General features: G+C 32.4%; 2 protein-coding genes across 4 annotated transcripts; one reads left to right on the top strand and one right to left on the bottom strand.

Annotated features, from left to right (window-relative positions):
• Positions 1-187: 187 nt before the first annotated feature.
• Positions 188-16,846, top strand: LOC126737973 (uncharacterized). 3 transcript variants are annotated; one of them, XM_050443115.1, is made up of 4 exons: positions 188-510; positions 605-756; positions 815-1,126; positions 15,033-16,846. In XM_050443115.1, the coding sequence occupies exons 1-3, from the start codon at positions 322-324 to the stop codon at positions 1,089-1,091; spliced, it is 618 nt and encodes a 205-aa protein (XP_050299072.1). In that variant the 5' UTR covers positions 188-321; the 3' UTR covers positions 1,092-1,126; positions 15,033-16,846. The 3 variants fall into 3 exon arrangements, with proteins under 3 accessions (XP_050299072.1, XP_050299071.1, XP_050299070.1); XM_050443114.1 differs by lacking the exon at positions 15,033-16,846 and adding an exon at positions 10,853-11,668; XM_050443113.1 differs by lacking the exon at positions 15,033-16,846 and having other exon boundaries at positions 815-1,308.
• Positions 5,816-21,449, bottom strand: LOC126737969 (2-hydroxyacyl-CoA lyase 1). The gene is made up of 9 exons (XM_050443108.1): positions 21,015-21,449; positions 13,405-13,546; positions 13,197-13,354; positions 7,665-7,979; positions 7,423-7,607; positions 7,033-7,246; positions 6,791-6,976; positions 6,189-6,424; positions 5,816-6,133 (listed from the first exon to the last, which is right to left on the bottom strand). Exons 1-9 carry the CDS (start codon positions 21,063-21,065, stop codon positions 5,914-5,916), a joined length of 1,707 nt encoding a protein of 568 aa, XP_050299065.1. The 5' UTR covers positions 21,066-21,449; the 3' UTR covers positions 5,816-5,913.
• Between the last annotated feature and the right edge of the window lie 81 nt (positions 21,450-21,530).

Genomic DNA, 21,530 nt, shown 5'->3' with positions numbered 1-21,530 from the left:
TTAAAAATATTTTTTTATAAGAAAATACATTTGTTAGAAAGCAAATAAAAAGAAAGAATTGTAAGACCTGTTAATTTTTTTATCAAAACACAAGTCCAGTAGAAAATCGCAAGATGCTCTTATTTTTTTGACAGTTCTCAGTCGGTGTTCTGTCAAGTGTCAATGTGACATGTTAAATATTTTTGTTTGTTTTTCAATCAGGTTGATGTTTGATGACTGTTTTGGATGTACATCAGCATCTTATAATTCTGGATGATGTGGAACATTTTAAGATAAAACAAGCCTTGTTTTTAACAGAATTTTAACATTAAATAGGCAAAAATGGTGGATCTCAAGAAAGATTTGGACGAATATCTGCTCCTTCAAAGTGACCAGAAGAAAAACTTCAAGTTGTCTATGCCCGCGATACCCTTACAAAAACCGAACGTTTCTAGTTGGTTTAGGAAAGAACAGACTGAGGAGAATGAAACTTGGTTTCAAGAGACCAAAAAAGAATGTTGTCCAAGCTTAGTAAGTTTGTGAAACTTTTATAATCACTACACGAAAGTAGCACTTTCTATTTCTTGTTATACTAAGTATTCTATAAGAAACTGCTTTATTTTAGTCAAGATTCCAAAGAATGACCCTTTTTGCAATATGTATAGGCATGGGAATACTTTGTTTTTCAATATCCTTGATGTACCTACCAGTACTACTTTTTAAAGCCAGAAAATTTGCTCTACTATTTACCTTAGGCAGTCTATTCTTTATTATGAGGTAAGTAAAGCAGCTCGAATTTTGTGTTAAGGATTATTTATTGTATGTGTTGTTTTAGTTTTTTCTTCCTTTGGGGCCCTCTCGCTTACATGAAACACATGGTCTCAAGAGATCGAATATTTCTGACTCTCTCATATGGTGGTACATTATTTGCAACTTTGTACTGTGCTTTGCACTTACAAAGTACTCCCTTTACAGTACTCTTTGCTGTGGGACAAATAGTGTCTTTGTTATGGACAGTGGTATCAAATATACCAGGAGGGACAACTGGTTTATCATTCTTTTCAAAAATGTTTACCAGGTCAGTTAGTGGAGGAAGTACTTTACCTATTTAGGTGATAAAAGTCTAAGGATTTTGGCAAAAGAAGAGGTAAGGATTGATCTTCTTGTATTAAAATTGTTAATTAAAAGAATATTATTAAGGTTAATTGATAGATCATTTAGGGAATCTAAACCTCGCTTTTACAAAATCTGGCAGGCAACCTACTTTTTTTGTATTATATATTTTTTAGTTTATTTTAAGAATGTCATGAATAAATTAGTACACCAGAATGTCTATTTGTAAGAACTTTAATACCATTAATACCATACATTAATACCCGATGTGATTGTTCACCTTCTTCTAGCAGCAAAAGTCGCGGAGGAGGAATTTTGATATATATCAGGGATGTTATTGATTCAAGGAAGCTTATGTTGGTGTATGATTCAGTCGAACAATTATATATATTATGTAGAATTGGTAGTATTAGCTTTATAATTGGGGGAGAATATATTCCCCCAAATTCTGCAATTAACATATATGAAAGTCACTGCCATACTGTTGACATTCTCAGGCAAGAATATTCAAGCTGTGATTTTTATATTTTTGGTGATTTTAATGTACCTGATTCAAGTTGGGGAAATGACGACAATGGTGTGGTGGTGACTTGTCCTTTAAACTCAGCGGGTCTAGTTTTAGGTCAGCATTATGCTTGTTTGAGTTTTTATGAGAATGTTACAATTCCAAATGATAGGCTTGTTTATTTAGATCTAATTTTTTCAAGCAAGCAAACTCTTGCTGTAATGGAAGCAGTTGATTGTCTTTTTGAGGGGTCATTAAATCACAAAGGGTATAATTTTGAAATTGATTTTAGTTGCGAAACTCAGTTGAATTTAAACTATGTAGAGTTTTATTATGATTTTAAAATGGGTGATTATATTGGTATTAATAATTACTTATGTGGAATTAAATGGGACTTGGTTTTAAGCTCAGCAGACATTAATATAGCAGTCTCCCATTTTTGTCATATACTGGATATAGCTATAGCACTTTTTGTTCCCCTAAAGAGATACAAAACTTCAAAGTTTCCTAGTTGGTTTTCAGCTGAATTAAGATATTTCGTTAGGCAAAAGAAAATTGCACACAAATGCTACAGGGTCAGTCATAATGTGGCAGATTATATTACTTTTTCAAACATTAGGGCTAGATGTAAAACTTTGACTGATATTTGTTATGATAATTATATTTCAAACTTAGACCAACTACTATACACTAACCCTAAAAGTTTTTGGTATAACATAAACAATAAAAGATCAATTAATAAACTTCCTAATTTAATGTATTATAATGATAATGAGTTCATTAGCTGTGAACAGATAGCTGAAGGTTTTGCCCAGTTTTTTTCAACAGTCTATAGTCCTATTAATAATATAAACAATAATGGTGCTTTTATCAATCAGCAAGCAAAGTTAAATATGACCATACCTAATCCCACCCTTTCCGTTGGGTTGATTTTTGATAAAATTACCAAGTTGCCACCCAAAGTTAGTTCAGGACCCGATGGCATTCCAAATTATTTTCTAATAAAGTGTGTATGTACTATTTCATACCCTCTTTTTATAATTTTTAAAAGATCTTTAGATTCTGCAATTTTTCCAACCTTGTGGAAACATAGTTTTGTAATGCCAATTTTTAAATCTGGCGACAATAGCAAAATAGAGAATTACAGAAGTGTTTGTATACAATCAGCCATTCCGAAGCTCCTGGACAGTCTTATCTATGATCAATTATATTTTTATTGTAAAGAGTTGTTACTTAGCGAACAACATGGATTTATTTCTGGAAAGTCTGCTGTGACTTATTTGTTAGTGTTTCAGCAGAATCTGTTGAATGCCTTGGAGAGGGGATGTCAGATGGATGTAATCTACACCGACTTCTCCAAGGCGTTCGACAGAGTTGACCATAGTATTTTGGCAAAAAAGTTGGATATTTTTGGATTTTCTAATCTTATGGTGAATTGGTTTGTAAATTCCCTGTCAGGGAGGACCCAGCAGGCACGAATAGGTAATGCAAGATCAAGCTATATTAATGTCACTTCAGGTGTTGTAGCGTTTTATTTTTCTATTTCTTATGTTCACTAACGCTCCATTGATATTTCATTAATTTCAATAATTATATTAATAATTTCAGTCAACTTCTTTTATCGATATTTCTTTAAATTCACACTGTCGATGACACATTACTACTGTAACGCATCACTCTCCTGGTTTTATTATTCATGCTTTCTGTTGACGGTCCGTTACTCTTCTGGTTGGTCTTGATTGATGTTTTCTCTGATTGGATTGACATTGACAGCTCAGGAGAGAGGTGGGGTCGTAACTTATTTAGTCGGTACTGCATCCATTTTTCGAGGACTTGTTCCCGTGTCGCAGGTAGAAGCGCAGGTAAGAGGCCAGTTTTTTATTTCCGAAATTTGGGAAGCAGGAAATGGCCAATATGGTTTATAATTTATAGTCCTTAATCTTGTTCCTTTAGGGAACTGTTTATTTCATAATTCTGGTGCAGGATTCCCGAGATTTTGATGGATGGATAATGAAACTTGAATGAAAGCAAGGTAAGTGTGTCACATTTTGAACGCTCTTCATTTTTATCCACAGTGAATACAATGGCAATCGTTGTTTTAGGGTTTTACTTTTCCGTTTTCCTCTTTATTCTTCTTCAATTGTTGATGGCTGCAGGCTTTTGATTTCTCCGGGAAATTGCTGTAAGCTGTGGAGCTGGAGCCAGAGTTAGAGCTAGTATTAGAGATTCCCAGTCCGGATACAGGCCAGTTTATTCCATTTATTTAAATATTAACCATAGATTTTTCTCACTTATTTAAATTTTTACTAATATATCTTTAATTTAAATTTATTGCTACAAATATTTAATCAATATCATAATTTAGTATGTCAATTTCCTATCTATAATTTTAGTTATTTTTTGTTCCGTATTTTTCAGTACCTTTTTTTGGTAGTTAAGTAGATATAAGTCGGTTAAGGCTGATATGCCTTAGGTAAAAAGGTTCATGAACTTTCCCCTGCCTAATATAAATATATATTAAAAATTTTAATAATTGCAATTTATTTTTCAAGTGCTGAAATCTACCTAGTAGCTTAATCATAATTTAAATGTTACTTTTGACAAACTTATTTTATTTAATCATATCAACATTATTCATATTTTAATTCATAATAAATTATTAACATTTAACAGATTAGAAAATGAGGTGTATACATATCTTAGATGTAAATATAATTTGGTTGTATTGTTGAGATATTTTTTTTGCCTCTTTAAATCTACTTTATCCAGGGTCATTTGATTGTTAATTGAAACATATATACCAAGTGTTTTTCTTAGTTTTCTTTCATTTATAAAAAAAAAAAAACTAAGTGGCGCCCTCTTATTTAATAGTTATAATCAAGTTTATATTCTTTAATAGCCAGTCATAAGTGAACCTTCGAACAATCCCAAGCCTCCAATAATTCTGAGCTACCGTCTGCAAACTCTTGGCAAAATAGTAACACTGTAAAGTTAACGCCACAGTGTTCCACAAGGTGGACACTGTTCACCTTTGCTCTTTAATATTTTTGTGAATGATTTTGGTGCCTGTTTTGAGAACAGTGACTTCCTTTTATTTGCCGATGATTTGAAGTTTTTTAGAGAGATTTTATCAATACTTGATCAGATTTTGTTGCAAAGTGATTTGGATAGATTGAATGAGTGGTGTGTTAACAACAATTTGTTTTTGAATGTAAGCAAATGCATTTATATAAGTTTTCTCAAGCGAACTAAAAAGGTTGTCACTTCATATAACATTCAAGGAAGTACACTTCAATATTGCAGCATAGTTTAAGATCTTGGTATCTCGTTTGATGTTCATTTAAACTTTAATGCACACATAAACAATAATTTTCTCAAATCCTCTAAGAATCTGGGTTTTGTACTAAGGAACTGTAAAGAATTTTCTATAGAGACCTGTAAGAGGTTATACATGTCATTGGTTGTTTTATTGCTGGAATATGGCTCAGTGATATGGTCGCCCTTTTACATGAATAATTGCTTGTCCTTGGAAAGAGTTCAGAACAAATTTATTAGGTTTTGTCTCTATAAACCTCGAATAAGAATTCCGGATGATCATGTTTATGATATTGTTTTAGAAATGCTTGATATGAAGACATTGAGACAAAGACGGATATATGCAGATTTATTTTTTTTGTATAAATTATTGAATGGTCAGATAATTTGTCCAGAACTTCTGATGACAATACAATTTAATATTCCATCTAGGAATTTAAGGCAGTATCGTGTCTTTTCATTACCATTTCATAGCGCCAATTGTGCATTACATGCTCCTATTGAAAGAACTCTAAGAATTGTCAATACTAGGGAGGTTGAAATTTTGGGCATTTCCTTATCTAGATTTAAGAGTCAAATAAGAGAAATTGTTTAATTTTTTTTTTAGTGCAATACTGAATATTATACTTTAGTAGGGTATGTTTTTAGTATTTTTAGAATTCTGTTATATTGATTTAAGTTATAAAACTATTTTCGGTATTTTACATTTATAAGTAGGCTTTATTACTGCTTAATAGTTAGTATTTTACTGTTAAGTATGGTTAGGTTCAATTGATTTTGTATTTAATTTACTGTTGTAATGCGGTTGATCCCGTAAAATAAATAAAATAAAAAAATAAATAAATAAACATATACTATGTAAGATATAAAATATGTAAATAAGCAATAAAACAACCACAAACATTAAATTAAAGAACTTTAAACCATATACTCCATAATATACATAGAAAATATGTAAGTAACAAATGAAATAACAAAATAATATTAAGAATAGTGTAAATTTACAGTTTGGATTCAGTCAACCAATTAAAAGCCTGTGGTTTTCTATCAGCAGTTGGATTTATGATAACATTGATAATAGTGGGGCCATCAGAGGTATTTAAAGCTTCTTTCACAGCACTTTGCAACTCTGGAACTGTTTGTGCAAAAAAGCCTGTTCTGCCAAACAGAGACATCATGTTATCATATCTAGTGCAACTTGTGAGACATCCAGGTGGTGTTCTAACAAAAAACATTAATATTTTTAAACTATCAATTCCAATAATCAATAACTTACACTTTGGTAATTTCTCCACTCTCTTGCACATCTTTAAAAACATCAGGCTCCATTCCAGTATAAATCCCTGAATTGTTCACTATGATGATGATAATGGGAAGCTTGTACCTTACCATAGTTTCAATTTCCATTCCGGAAAACCCGAAAGCGGAATCTCCCTCGACACAAATCACTCTTTTTGTTGGTTCATTGTGTCTGCAATAAAGAGCGGCCGCGATTGCAAACCCTGGACCAACCTATAATGCAAATTCTTAGTCAAATGAAAATATGCTTTCTTGGTATAAAAGGACTGTCGACAAAGCTAGAAATTGAGGAACTTATTATTATTTTCATTATGCAGGGTGTCAATTTGAAAACTTCCCACCAATAATATCTTTCTGGTAGTTAAAAAAATAAAAAATCGGAAAGACGTCAATTTTATTTCTTTTAAATTTATATTGCATTAGGTCTTGGAGTACAAATCGTCGCCTTCCACAGAGTGTCGTAAGTGTCATTTTGTAAATTTTACAGTAGAGCGAAAAAACGAAAATAGGTGGCCTTTTTAAGCACAGGTTAGACATGAAATCGTTTTTCTACTTAAAACTTAATAAAAAAGTATTTACCCCCATTGTTCCAAAAGTTCCAGCATCTAGTCTGTGCCTTGGTAAGTTATTTAAAAGCATTGTCCTGCCAATATCCATAGTATTAGCGCCTTCACTCACTATGATGCAATTCTCTGGCAGTAGCTCATAAATGTTTTTAAATACTGCATAATAATTTAGTGGAACTTGTGTATCATTTGCCATGGCCTAATATAAAATTGATATCTTGATACACTGAGTACAAAAGACTAAAATAATTTTACCTCAATAGCTTTCTTATTATCCTCACATTTTTTCTTTAAATCATTCCACCATTGTTCGCGTCCAGAAAACACAAAGTGGTTTAATTTAAATTGGTTTATTAGTTGGGCTAGGGCAGGTTTTAGGTCACTTTGTATGGCCACTTCAGATTTTACACTATTATGCAACTCTTCTGCTGATATGTCAATCTGAATAACTTTTACATCTGGTGAAAATCTTAAATAAAATAAAATTGCTATAATAGAAATGCATAGATAGGTACTTTTAGCTTGACATTTTACTTATGTTAGGAATTCTAGTTCCATATCAAAGTCCACAAAAAATCTCATTCATTCATAAAGCAATACGTAATATCACTAATTTTTTTATGTATTATATAACTTTGTTTTTACCTATTGGGTCTTCCGAAATGTAAAATCCAGTTCAATCTAGCGCCCAAGAGTAAAATAACATCAGCCTTCTGTAAAGCCAACGATCTGGCAGACTGAACGCATTTGTTTGAATTGTCTGGGGCCACACCTTTGCCCATTGGTGTAGCCAGAAATGGAAGATTAGTTAAGTTAATTAGTTGATTGACCTACGATTATATAAAGATTTATTTATTTCATTCTCCAGCTACCTTTAATTGCTTTACTTCATTCTCAGCTCTAGCATATGCAGCTCCCTTTCCAACTATTACCAGTGGTCTTTTGGCAGTAGATAAAAGTTTTGCGGCATCTGCAATCTTTTGAGGATCTGGAAAAATGACTGGAACTTCAGTTGGTCCATATTGTGGAAGTACTTTATTAGCATCTACTTTCCCTGATAAAATGTTAGCAGGAAAATCCAAGTATGCGGCACCAGGTCGACCATTTTTGGCTAACCTTACGGCTTTTTCCACATGAAGAGGGATAAGGGATATACTCGGGGGTCTAGCAGAGTATTTACTATATGGGCGAGCTAATTCTACCTATTAATATTAATTGTTTAAAAAAATATATATATACGGGTGTTTGGAAGGTGAGTAGCTAAACGGAAATGGTAAATAGGTGAGGTTACTGGCTATTTAAAACGCATAGTATTTTTTTTCCTCAAATTTAAGGAGTAATATATTTTTCCTTTTTTTATTAGATTTTCCCCATTTTTTTACTTTAACCTTCAATTTTTTTTTAAATTTTTGACCAAAATGGCGCACAATTAATTTTATTTTAAAGACTAATGTTGTCTCATTCAGATTTAGGTAATAACTGAGAACAATATTTGAAGAGAAACTAATAGTGGAGTAACAAACTTCCTCAAATCAATAGAAAAAAAACGTTACGTCAACTTTACAATGGAAAAAATAATAATAAAAAAAGTTGTGGGGTTTTAAAATGTGTTAAAAAACTTCTCTAGTTAATTGTCTTTCTAACGATATGCCACATGAAACAAAAATAATTAGGTAACTTACGAAAAACAAATAACTTTGTCTTCAAGGACGCGTGAACCAATTTCTTGAAAGCAACCTAATTAGACGGGTATAAACTTATGCCTCTTTCTAACACTGCTAAATCTGTTGCACTATCTTTTTCACCGTTCTAAAACAGCTAAACTTATTGTCCCCTTTCATTTTCATGACCCTTTCTTTTACAGGTTGATTAAAAAAAAACATATTCTTTACTTCAAATCGTTTATTTATAAGTCTTGCACAAATTGATGGCCATTATTTCTAATACACGCGTAACATCGCTTTCTTATTTCTCTTGTGGTATACTGTAATATTAGTTCCCGTCTCATTATTACAAAAGCGTCATTCATTTTTCCTATCAATTGTTCCCTTGTATTTATAGGTTCGAAATACACAAGTTCTTTTGCACGGCCCCAGACGTAAAAATCAAGCGGCGTTAAGTCCGGTGATCTTGCACGCCATGGGATAGGGCCATCTCTGCCAATCCAAGTATTGGGAAATGCATTGTCTAGGTGCTCCCGGATCGCCAATCTCCAGTGCGCTGGGCACCCATCGTATTGGAACGTCATTTGTTCTTCATTGAGAAAATTTGGAACCCTGTTCAAGAGTTCGGGCAGATCATTTAATAAAAAATGTAGATAATTATCCCCATTCAAATTTTCCGGTAAATAATGTGGACCAATAAGGGTATTACCAATTAGGCCTGCCCAAACGTTTACTGAGAATTTCATTTGAAAGGAGGCGACTTTCTTCATTTTTGGGTTTTTTTCTTTTGGGGCCCAATAATGCAAATTATGAAAGTTGGTAATTCCCTTCCTTGAAAACTTGGATTCATCTGTCCACAGTATGCTTTTTAAGAAATCGCGGTTATCCATGTCCATATGTAGCAGGAGGCGGCAAAACTGAATGCGTCTTTGGTAGTCGTTTTCTTCAAGATCTTGCACGGGAGTGTAATGAAAGGGATGCTTTCCGTTAGCATGAAGACCAGATCTTCCATACACTTAGGTTTAGGCCGCTTTCAGACGGGTCGGTATGGCAGCGGTACAACAGCCGTGCGGTAGACGTTCGGTATGCAGAGCAAATGTCGCTTCTATATAACCAAATGTTTGACTTCACACGAGTCGACGCAACAAGATTTCAGCACGACATGCTTTCTACATGCTGCTTATCTGCAAGTTTTTAGGCGGTAAATGGTTTATACCGCATGTATGTTTGATTGTTTACGTTTGTGTTTGGAAGTTGAAAATGTCGCACGAGATAAATTTAGTACAAGAAATAGAAAAATATGAGTGTCTCTATAACTACAAAATCGCAGAATATTCGCGGAAAGATATTACGGATAAAGCATGGGAAAGAGTGGCAAAAAAAACCTCTCAGGTAATAAACATTTTTTATATTAGTCTTATAAACAATAGTTATACTGCCATGGGATGCTACCATTTGGCTTGATAAAATAATTTGCTAAATAATTACGAACAGTAGCTCCAGAAGATGCAGGGTTTATGCGAATAATCTCTTCTAGCAAATTATAGTTTTGAACTGCGATATTCAGTCGATGTTCGGATGTTGGTGTCGAATACCACGTCCCGTCTTTAATTCGTATAAAATTATGTAAAACACAAACACATTTTATTATATTTATAATATTAGAGATTTTTGTACACCTTATGGGGGTTAGCAACACTTGAAATTTTTGTGTTACCATGCCAAAACTACATTTTATGGTTTTTCGTCCCCTGCTCAACCTATATTTAAATATACGTTTCTTATTATCCAGTGTTTGTATAGGGAATGGTCTCATTAAATATCGTTTTAAGGGAAACGCGTTATCTCCTACGAAGAAATATGGTACTTTTTCCTGGCTCTTATCATGTGGCAAACAAGCACTAGCGGGTAGATTTAGACCATTTCTTTCCAACCACTGACCTAAATTTGATGCACGAAAAATTCCTCCATCAGTATTTCTGCCTGCATAGCCGGTTTCTATCATTGTGAATAAGCCATCTGCATCACAAACCGCAAGTAAAACAATTAAATGGTAGTGTTTGTAGTTGTAATTTGTTGATCCAGAGTTGGGAATTTTTTGTATTCTAACGTGCTTGCCATCAATTGCTCCTAAGCAGTTAGGTAAGTTCCATAATTCGTAAAAGCGATTTGCTATTTCCTTCCACTTCGTTAGAGGGAATTTTCATATAAACATTGTGAAGAGTGTTCCAAATAGCTAATGTTGTTTCATTTACTATATACGATACTGTCGTAACTTCTCTTGCAAAATATAAGGCCAGAGCAGAATAAGTGCATCCCGTGGCCAGATACCTAGAATTAATAAGAAATAATTAAACATATACCTTTTGTATTTCTATAAATTGATTTGTTTTTATTTTATTTTATTTCAGTTCAAGAGTGAACGGAAAAATGGCGCAACATCAGATCTTCATTTCTTCGAAGTATGAAGACCCCTCCAAGTGGGTAACCAAAAAAAAAACGTATTACCTCCAGGATTATTTGCAATTTATACTGCCTTATGTAAAAGCAGTAAATACTTCCGAAAATAATGGCAATGTCCCAGAACCTATTCCTGACGAAGACCGTAGTTGTGAAAATCTAGCAACAGAAGACTCACCTTCAAATGAAAATTTTTATGAAAATTCTCGGAATGACGCCTTTAATTTAACAGAAGAAACAAATCGACCTGCATCATTAGCAAAACAGAAAACAATACAACATTTATCAGCGACGCCAGCATCTACCTCAATAAGTACCGTTTGATGTCGTAAATGTTACAATACAGAAGGTGAGCAAACATTTGTTAACTACTTAAAAGCAAAAATAAGAAAGGTTCAAGATGTGGAGAACTCTGAAAATAAAGAAAAAATCAGCCACATGCATTACTTCTTACTAAGCATGCTACCTGACCTGGAAAGTATGACAGAAGAACAACAAAGGAAATTTAAAATCAAACTGATGATCCTTGTTGATGAAATAAAATCGCAAAATGTTCAACCTACATTCAATCCATCCACCTCATCTTCATTCGAAAGACCATCTACCAGCCACTCTGTACTAACACCTTTAGTCTCTTCATATCAACCGATTCACTCTCCAGAAGAAACTTATTACAATGAAATTCCGACAGCGCAATCAGGGTCCGCCGTAGCACCAAATGCAGATTACTCTTTTTTCTCGAATTTCAATACAGATAATGTAGAGTAGTATGTTTTGTTTCATTCATAGTACTTACCGCAAAGTTATTAAAATCCTTTCTCCAGCACTTACACATTCTCGCATGTTCGTATTTTGTCTATGAATAATTGGACTAATAAGTTGTTCAAGTTCTTGGAATGAAACTTTTCTCATTCTGTACATTGACTGAAATTTTCCATCCACCTTGAGTGGCAACAAATAACCTACAGTTAATGTTTCTTTCAATGTATGGATGCACCCAATATTTTTTTTTCTCTGTTGTAATCTCTTAAAATACATATATAACACAATGTACTCTTCATCACTAGACGACGACATGTTCACTATACTGCTGTGGAATATATTGCCTCATGTAAATAGATAATGCGGCAGAGCATCGTTACGGTAATTGCTGCGCCGCTACCAGACCGCTGCCACACCGACCCGTGTGAAAGCGGCTTTAGATTGGCAGCTACAGTCCGGATGCTCGTTGTGGGATCTTCGTCAAAAGCTTCCACAATTCGTTCGTCATCAGCAACATTACGTTGTCTGCGAACTTCAGGTTCACGGCGATTTAGACTACCTATCTACTATAATTAGATTCTCTTAAGCGTCTAAAGGTCGTTTCAAAAGTATGACGATTAGGTTGGCGTCTATTGGGAAAACGCTCTTGGTAAATTCTTTTTGCTTCTCGTCCATTTCCATCAGTTCTACCATATGCCATTAGGATATCGGCGTACTCCTCGTTTGTAAAGGCACCAGCCATAGTAGGCAGTAACAATAAAACAAAGTTAACGAAAATTAACAACAAAAACAATATGCACAGAGCGGAGTTAAAAATACGTGAAGTAGCGGAGAACGACAAGTCTCGAATTAATAATACTCGTATTATGGTTAGTGACAGGTAACAGTTTAAGGTAGCGGGGCACAAAGGGAGTGTCGCCGAATGATAAAGGAGATTATAGCGTAACAGGTTTAGCTGTGTTAGAAAGAGGCATTAGTTTATACCTGCTCAATTAGGTTGCTTTCACGAAATTGGTTCACGCGTCCTTGAAGACAAACTTATTTGTTTTTCGTAAGTTACCTAATTATTTTTGTTACATGTGGCATATCGTTACAAAGACTATTAACTAGAGAAGTTTTTTAACACATTTTAAAACCCCATAACTTTTTTTTATTATTATTTTTTCCATTGTAAAGTTGACGTAACATTTTTTTTCTATTGATTTGAGTAAGTTTGTTACTCCACTATTAGTTTCTCTTTAAATTTTTTTCTCAGTTATTACCTAAATCTGAATGAGACATTAGTCTTTAAAATAAAATTAATTGTGCGCCACTTTGGCCAAAAATTAAAAAAAAAATTAAGGTTAAAGTAAAAAAACCGGGAAAAATATATTACATCTAATACAGAATCTAATAAAAAAAGGAAAAAATATATTACAAAAATATAAAACAAAAAAATACTATGCGTTTTAAATAGCCAGTAACCTCACCTATTCACAATTTCCGTTTGGCTACTCACCTTCCAAACACCCTGTATAAATAGTTTAAATTTACCTGATTGCACTCTTGAAACCCTCCAATCCCTTCATGATCTTGTGCTACTGCTCCACCAATAACAACAACTGGCCAGCAGTTTATTTGTGCATTTGCCATGCCACCAAAAGTATGTAATACTCCTGGACCAGATACACATAAAACTCCTGCTGGATTACCTGTAAATTTATTGACTTAGTTTTGTATAAGGATTTTTTTTAAATTTTACCAGTTAAGTAACCCATTGCTTGAGCAGCATAACAAGCAGCCTGTTCATTCCTCATACCAATATAATGAATATCAGCCATTTGAAGTGCCATACTGAGTTCGATAACTGGAAATCCAATTATCCCAAAAACGAATTCTATTCCCTGTAAATAATTTATTCAACATAGGCAAACCTTTTTAATTTACAAAAAGAAATTTTTTAAATAAAATATACAGTATCAGACAAAATTAGAGCAAATATTTTTATATATATTTAATATTTTCTCCAAATTTAACTCAGATTAACACAGAACTTCGAAAATCAATATTTTAACCAGTACACATTGTTCCTAATGATTTCATCGCATCTTTTCATTTCTTTCATTTATGTAATCCGACACTAAACGGACTCCTTTGATTAATGAATTATGTATTTGTGATCGACGAACACATTTTTTCACCATTTCCCATAGATTTTCTATGAGATTTAGGTCTGGCTATTGCGGTGGCCACTTTACAATTAATCACAATTTTAGCGGTGTTTTTAGCGTCGTTGTCACGTTGGAATGTGAATATTATGGGCATTTCCCATTCCGAATAAGGCAACATTATTCAATATATTAAGATATGCGCTGTTTATTATGCCCCTCATTCTGTAAATAGGACCTAGTGCATAAGCTGAAAAGCAGCCCCACACCATGATATTGCCGCCACCATGTTTTAGAGTAACGTATTTTAGTAGTAACGTACTTTGCTTCAAAGTTTTTTTTTCTGCAGGACGTCTTACAAATTGTCTTTTGTCATTTGAAAATGTAAGAAATTTAGATTCATCAGAAAAAAGAACTTTTTCTATTCGTGGGTGTTCCAGTTTTGATGAAATCTACCAAATAACATTCTTGCGTCCGTATTTTTTTTAGATAAGAAGAGTTTTTCGGCTGGTTTTCTCGCTGGTAATCCGAAATCCACTAAGGGACCTTGAATAATAGTCTTGAAAAATACATTTACGTCACCAACTGGGGCTAAAATCTGAGTCGAAGACATTCCTGGATCGATCATTTATATTAAGTCGTTTAATGCGCCTGTTCAAGTTTTTGGTAGTTTTTCTTATCGACCACCACGCAAAGGTCGTAACCCTGCCTCGGATTCGGTAATTTTTAATAGTTTCTGATACGTTTTTTCGAACTCCAAATGTAGTTGATATCCATACCGGCTTTTTCCCAGATAAATAGGCATCAATAATTTTTTGTTTTAGATCCAGCGAATAATGCACAAAACTGCACAGTTTCTTGTACAATATTAAACCAGTTTGTTTTAAAGTTGCTCTTATTTTGTCCGATACTGTAAGTGGCAACTATAAAGAAGTTAATCAATGGTATGGAAAGGAACAAAATTATAGCAACAATAAAAAAGCACAAAAACATAAAATGTAAGCTTCCAGAAGATTTCAGTAAGTTTTAATGAATTAGCAAAGTTATTTACAAAGGGATCAAGATTAAGTTAATTAAATGATCTCATCATTCAGATGATTGAAAAAAAGAAACAGTAATTAGAATGATGAGAAGTCTCAATATTAGCTTTGCACAGAGAGATACTTTTTGAACGACTTGACTAAACTGTTTCCAGAATAAAGAGGTAGAATTCTATTTCTAGAATAAAAAGGTGACCATACAAGCAAGGGATATCCAAGCCCGGAACGAACAATTGATAGAACAAAAGATTGACAATTTACCAGAAATGTCCAGGTGTGTCGAATGTCACAGCCATCAAATTGTGCGCCACAAAAATCTGTTTCTGGTCCTGTCTTATTTTGAATTTATATTAATGATTATTCTCGAGGAAATGGTTAACCAGAATTTCGCAGGTGTTAAAAGATGGTACCACTTAATTTATTATCCTTTTATGTGTTAAAGAAAAATATTTTAAATTTTGAGTTTATTTTAGATAATGCTTGGGCGCACAGTCTCTTATGACATATTAAAAAAAAATTTTGGCATTGTTTATTGATGAAACTTGATTTTTGATAAACATATTGAGCTGCTGTACTCTAGGTTGGGTTGGGTTGGTTAGAAACAGCTTAAATATAACAGTGACCAATGATGCTTATAAATGGCTTGATACATCAGCAGTTGTCTCGGGTACTGACCATCAGTCGATCCACTCTTAAAGCCACTAAGTGTATAGCTGATATTGCAGGGTGGTGCCAGAAAACTGGTCCTTGTTTCAATAGTTTGAAAAAAAAACCAATTTCATTGTTTTCACTCCGATCCGAGCTATTCAGGACCGGAGCTTACTCCTTAAAGAGGAGTTATCAAGTAGCATCATCCAAAAACACTCCGCCAAGTTATACAGCTCCAACAATTATGCCATCTTGCAGCCTCGAGACTATGTGGTTGCATATACACTTAAAATCTTTTATTATGCCTCAGTGCATTCCACTCTATCCTATGCCTTATTAGCTTGGGGTAATTCCTCCAGTATTGGGAGAGTGCTAATAAATCAAAAGCGCATTGTACGTACGATGTTTAGACTTTCCTTCTGAGAAACTTGCCGTGGTACTGTTATGTTAAAATCGTAACTATAATTAAAATCTATATCTTGAAGTGCGCATGTCAATTACATAAAGATCTTTCCAACCACATGAGATCTGAAGATCTTAATTTTTATAAAACTGGAAATGCAGATAAATTATATATTCCTTTTACCAGGTTATCGCAGGTACAGGATGGTCCGGAAATTACATCTCTCAAAATTTTTAATCATCTCCTATGTAGAATAAAGAGAGCTAAGGCTTTTCCAACTTATAAGAAAGCTCTTAGGACCATGTTAGCTGAATGTCCTTTTTACTCATTGACAGAGTTCTTTAACTGTATATTTATTGACTTAATTTAGTTAAATTTGTTTCCTTTCATATCTTGTAATTTTATACTGTTTTTATTAGCATTGTAGTTTTTTATTGACAATTCCGATACATTGTTCGGATATCGATGGAAATAAACGATTTGATTTGATTATTATGCTTTGGTTAACTCACACCTAAGATATAGTGTTTGTTTTTTGGGAAAACTCTTTGGCCTTAGGAGCCCTCTTTGGGTAAACTTATTCAATTCATTTACTATAAAATTACCAATACCTACAACATCTTTAACCCAATACTCTATCATGTACCACAGTAAGAAGATACTGAAACATCTGTTTCTTAGAAGAACTATATAATATTATAAACTATTTAGGGTAGGAGTTAAGACATTGATGTTAGAAAAAGCTTTCTACATCACTGATGAATTTTTTTATAGACAAATTTTAGCCTTTCATGTTATTTGATTGTGTTGTGCCTCCAAACAAATTGGAAACAAAATTTGGAGCATTTTTTTGAGTGTATTTTTGTTGTTTTTTACTGATTGATCCAATGTTTTTATGACACTTTGTTTTAAACATTTTGTACAATAAAGCTTATTTTACTTTGACTTTCAGATTGTATGCTTACACCCCTGTAGTTGGTATCAACATTTTATTCACACCAGTCACAATTTGTTTTATTTCATCATGAACATTTTTGAGCTAATTGGCAATTGTTTTTGGAGCTTTTATAATATGGTGTTAATAAAATATACAGACAAAGGAAATAGGTAGCTAAATACAATGGGATTTATGCAACACATGGAGAAACTTTATGTGAGAAGTCGGCTAATTTTATTAGACTTGGACTTTTATTTTATTCGTGTGATATTCATTTTCATATGAACATGAGACCCTAAAGGGTTTCAATGTATATCGCTAAAGAATGCAAGTAACATTCTAAGTACTTTAAGAATTAAATGTATTTATTGAATAGTTGGTATAACCTATGATTGATATTGCATATTTTACAATTTGCTAATGCTGAATATGAAAATGGATGAAAAGAGTAATATCCTGTATTTTTGGAAAGAAACGACAACAATAGAAAATATGAATATCATTAAAATATATCCATTGTGGCTCCATGGTTATATGAACATTTCATCTTCAAATTGACAAAGGAATGGATGGTTAAGTTTGTCTACATACTTGCCATTACCACCCTGCTGCCACAAACATTGTCTAACAGGAAAGTCTTATGCATCACAGATCAAGAAGTAAACTATTTACATTAGATAGCTCAAGTGAACAGTGTAAAAAAACTTCAGCAGTCTATAAAAATTAATTAATGATTCAAAAACATCCAAAATCCCAAGCTCACAACTCCAGAGTATAACAACAGGTAAAAGAAAATTAAATGAAAGGGTTTACATAGAAAGAGATTTGATGCTTATAAAATTATAATCATTGGAGTAATTTTGTTTTTAAATGTAGCTATAGAGCAATTAAACAGGTTTGTATCATTATTGCTGCATCAAATGTTAAACCATGAACAAGCTTAATATAAATGTGAATTTAAAAATTTTCATATTTTTTCATAATTTTTATAATTTGTGTTTTTTAGTGTGGATAGATAGGAAGAAAAAATTACATATATTGAAAAACAGAAAGAAAATCTTAAACTTTTTTTATAAAAGTGTTAGAAAGTTCATTTCATTAGATGAATAGTATAGCCCGCAAGAAATATAAGAATTTTTGAATGTGATGACAAAAAATATGTATACAAATTGTTTGGGTTTGGATTGGTTTGCAATAAGCTCCTTTGTCTTGAAAACATTGTCTTTTGAATTTTCTGTTATTTTCATGTGCATACCTCAGTAAAGGTTCAATAACAGCTTTATAAATTAAAATAATTAATTTTCTGAAGTGGGAATTTGCTTCAAGTTTTAATAAATCTTAGATATCAAATTTGAATATCTTTAAAAATATGTGAATCCACTAGAATATTATAATAAATGGTGGACATTATAGTAATAAGTACATGGTTGTATACCATAAGCAAATAATGTGAAACTATTACCCTGTAAAAATGAGTTGAACTCATGGATAAAATACAGTTTGTGAATATAAACTTAAATAAATGATAAGACAATTACATAAAAAAAAAAATAAAAAATACTTTTATTACCATTCAAAATTATTAAACATTATTACAGAATATACGAAACTAAATTCCATGAATATACAAATAATTCAAAATTACAACAATTTGTTTGGTAATCGGAGTGCAACGCGATTTTTATAAAAAAAAAACCGATACACATGCAAGTACATAGATTACTTGTACATGTGCTGTACAACCCGTGTTCCTAAATAAACTATTTTCTAAAAAACGTAATATTATGTATTTACAATAAGGTCCATACCAAAATCAAAAGGGACAATATATGCATTTTACAATGAACTAGCGAGTGGCTATGAAGCTGGGCAAAAAGAAAAACAAAAAAAAAATAAAAGAATCCAAAGACGAGCGAGAACGGTATAGGGGCGAGCACGAAGGGTAGATAACAGGCAAGTGAGAATTTAATTTTAATGTAAATATTTGCAATTAGCAAGATCAGGTGTGCAGAACATTAATTAAAACAAAAATACCATTTTATAAAATACGGTCACATTAGGTTACCATAATTTGCGTGTTTAAGAGATATTTTTTTAAGTTTATAATAAATTTTTTAGGCGAACATTCCTTTATATAAATAGGTAGTTCATTCCACATCCGAATGCCCATATATAAAAAAGATTTTTTAAAGGTTGCTGTTCTATGTAAAGGAATTCTAAGCAAATGGGGATTTCTTGTATTATAAGGAATATCTTGATTAAAAAATAAATTTCTTAAATTTGCAGGCTGTCTGGTTTTCATTATTTTATAAATTAAATTAAACATATGGACTTTCCTTCTATTGCTCATATTCAAAATTAAATTAGAATTTAAATATGGAGTTATGCGGTTTCTAGAGGCAATATTAAATGAATATCTCATGCAACTATTCTGAAGTTTTTGTATTTTGTTCGATAAGTATTTAGTTAAAGAATCGCCGTATACAATATCCCCATAGTCAAGTAATGAAAGAACTAGTGTATCACACAGCCAATATTTTATTTTTGAAGGCAACATTTTCTTATACTGATAAAGGCCCTTTAATCTGATGTAGGCGGCTTGAAGTTTGACTTTAATATGGGAAGTAAAGTTAAGATTTGAATCAATAACTACACCTAAATTACGTTTTTCAGTTACAACTGGAACAGACTCGCCTTTAACAACTACTTTAAATCTGTTTGAAACCTCTTGCAGCTGACTCTTGTTCTGTGTTACAAACATTACACACGATTTTGATGCGTTAAGTTTTAAGTTATGATTCTCAGTAAACACGGCCAAGCTCTGTAGATCAGTATTTATTTTATTTTGCGCCTCATGCAGACCTGGAGTATCAAAAGCAATATATACCTGGGAATCGTCAGCATACTGTTGGAGTTTTGAATTTTGAAGACACTTTTCCATATCAGCCACATAGAGAGAAAACAGCAACGGTCCTAATATGGATCCTTGTGGAACACCCATGGTAAGAGGCAAGAAGTTGGAGAACTCATAATTTGACTTTTTGATTACCCGAACGCAGTGAGACCGACCCTCAAGATAAGATTGGAAAAATATAATGGCATTTGTAGACAACCCAAAATAGTGTAATTTAGCTAATAGTAATTTATGATCAATGGTGTCGAATGCTTTACTAAAATCAAGTAGGGTTAAGCAAGTTATCTGTTTTTTGTCTTCTTTAATTCTAATATCATTAATAAGGCTTATGAGACTTGTTGTAGTACTAAAAGATTTTCGAAATCCCGACTGACAATCAGGAATTATTTTAAACTTATATAAATATCTAGAGAGTTCATTATAAATGTGACGTTCTAATATTTTTGATATAACTGGTAAAATGCTTATTGGTCTTTAAATTCTTCAGGGGAGGAAATTTTAGGTAAAGGAATAAGAATAGCTTGTTTCCATTCACTAGGATAAATTTTCTGCAAAATACAACTATTAATAATATTAACTAAAGCCTCTAAACAATAAGGAAGACATATATTTAAATCTTTAATACAAATTTCATCAACTCCCATTGCATTACTTCCAATGTTTTTTATAATATTTGCAGTTTTTTCCTCATCAATTAAATTGATATAAAACTCTTCCTGATTAACATTTAGTTTATTATTTTTGTAGAAGTCAATTTTTTCATTTGAGGTTGATTTTGTAAAAGCCACGGAGTTAGAAAAAAATGAGTTTAGGTCAACTGCATTATTTAGTGTTTCTGGTAAAGGATTGGTTTTAGTTTTTGTAAAATTAAGTTTTTTAGCGGTATTCCAAAAATCTTTACCTTTTTTTAAGGAAAATTGTTTGAAATATGCCGCTTTCTCTCTACTTATGGCATGTTTAGTGAAATTTCGAAGCTGTCTGTAGTAATTTAAATTCCCAGGAGTTTTCTATTTTAAATATTTGTGACGTGCCTTATCTCTAAGTTTCATTAAAAATTTTATATTGCTTGTGATCCAGGGAGTAAAAGGTTTTTCTTGTAATATTTTAGTTTTAAAAGGTGCATATTTATTAATTAAGTAAGTAATATTATTTTTTAGTATTGCAATTTTTTCACTAATATTATAAGTATAATATATATCATGCCACGGGAGTCACGATATTTTATAACTTCATTCTAACATAAGTATATATTTTAATATTACCTGGGCCTTTAAAGCTTGCGCCAAAACTGTATTCCCATCAACTTCCTCCATATTTCTCCTGGTATAGTTGTACACTCAATAAAACTGGTAAATATTATATTATTTATAACACCTGCAAATTACAGTGTCACTTTGGACTCTTGAGAAATCTTGGACTTTGTAAAAAAACAAGTTATGTCAGTTTTTATAGGATTGTGACCTCTGCCTCTAATAAAAACACTTAAGTTAAAATCATTGTGTACTTATGTTATATCTGTGACTTAAGATAAGCATACATTCTGAGGGTTTCAATGTAGAATACTAGATATGAACATTCCTCAGTTCAATCCTATTTTTTATTAAATTTATTAAGGAAGGAAGCTAGGAAAATGTTTGTTATTATTGTAAAAGAGATACTCATTTCTTTTTCCAATTAGAGATTAGAGGATAAATAGAATAAAGAAAAATAAAATCAAATATTTCCAAACAAAGAAACGTCAAAATCATATGGAGACTTACGGCGTAGCGGATCGACGA

This window comes from Anthonomus grandis, chromosome 6 (genome assembly GCF_022605725.1).
Source record: "Anthonomus grandis grandis chromosome 6, icAntGran1.3, whole genome shotgun sequence".
Classification (NCBI taxonomy): Eukaryota; Metazoa; Arthropoda; class Insecta; order Coleoptera; family Curculionidae; genus Anthonomus; species Anthonomus grandis.
This window is presented reverse-complemented; position numbering and strand designations above follow the sequence as displayed.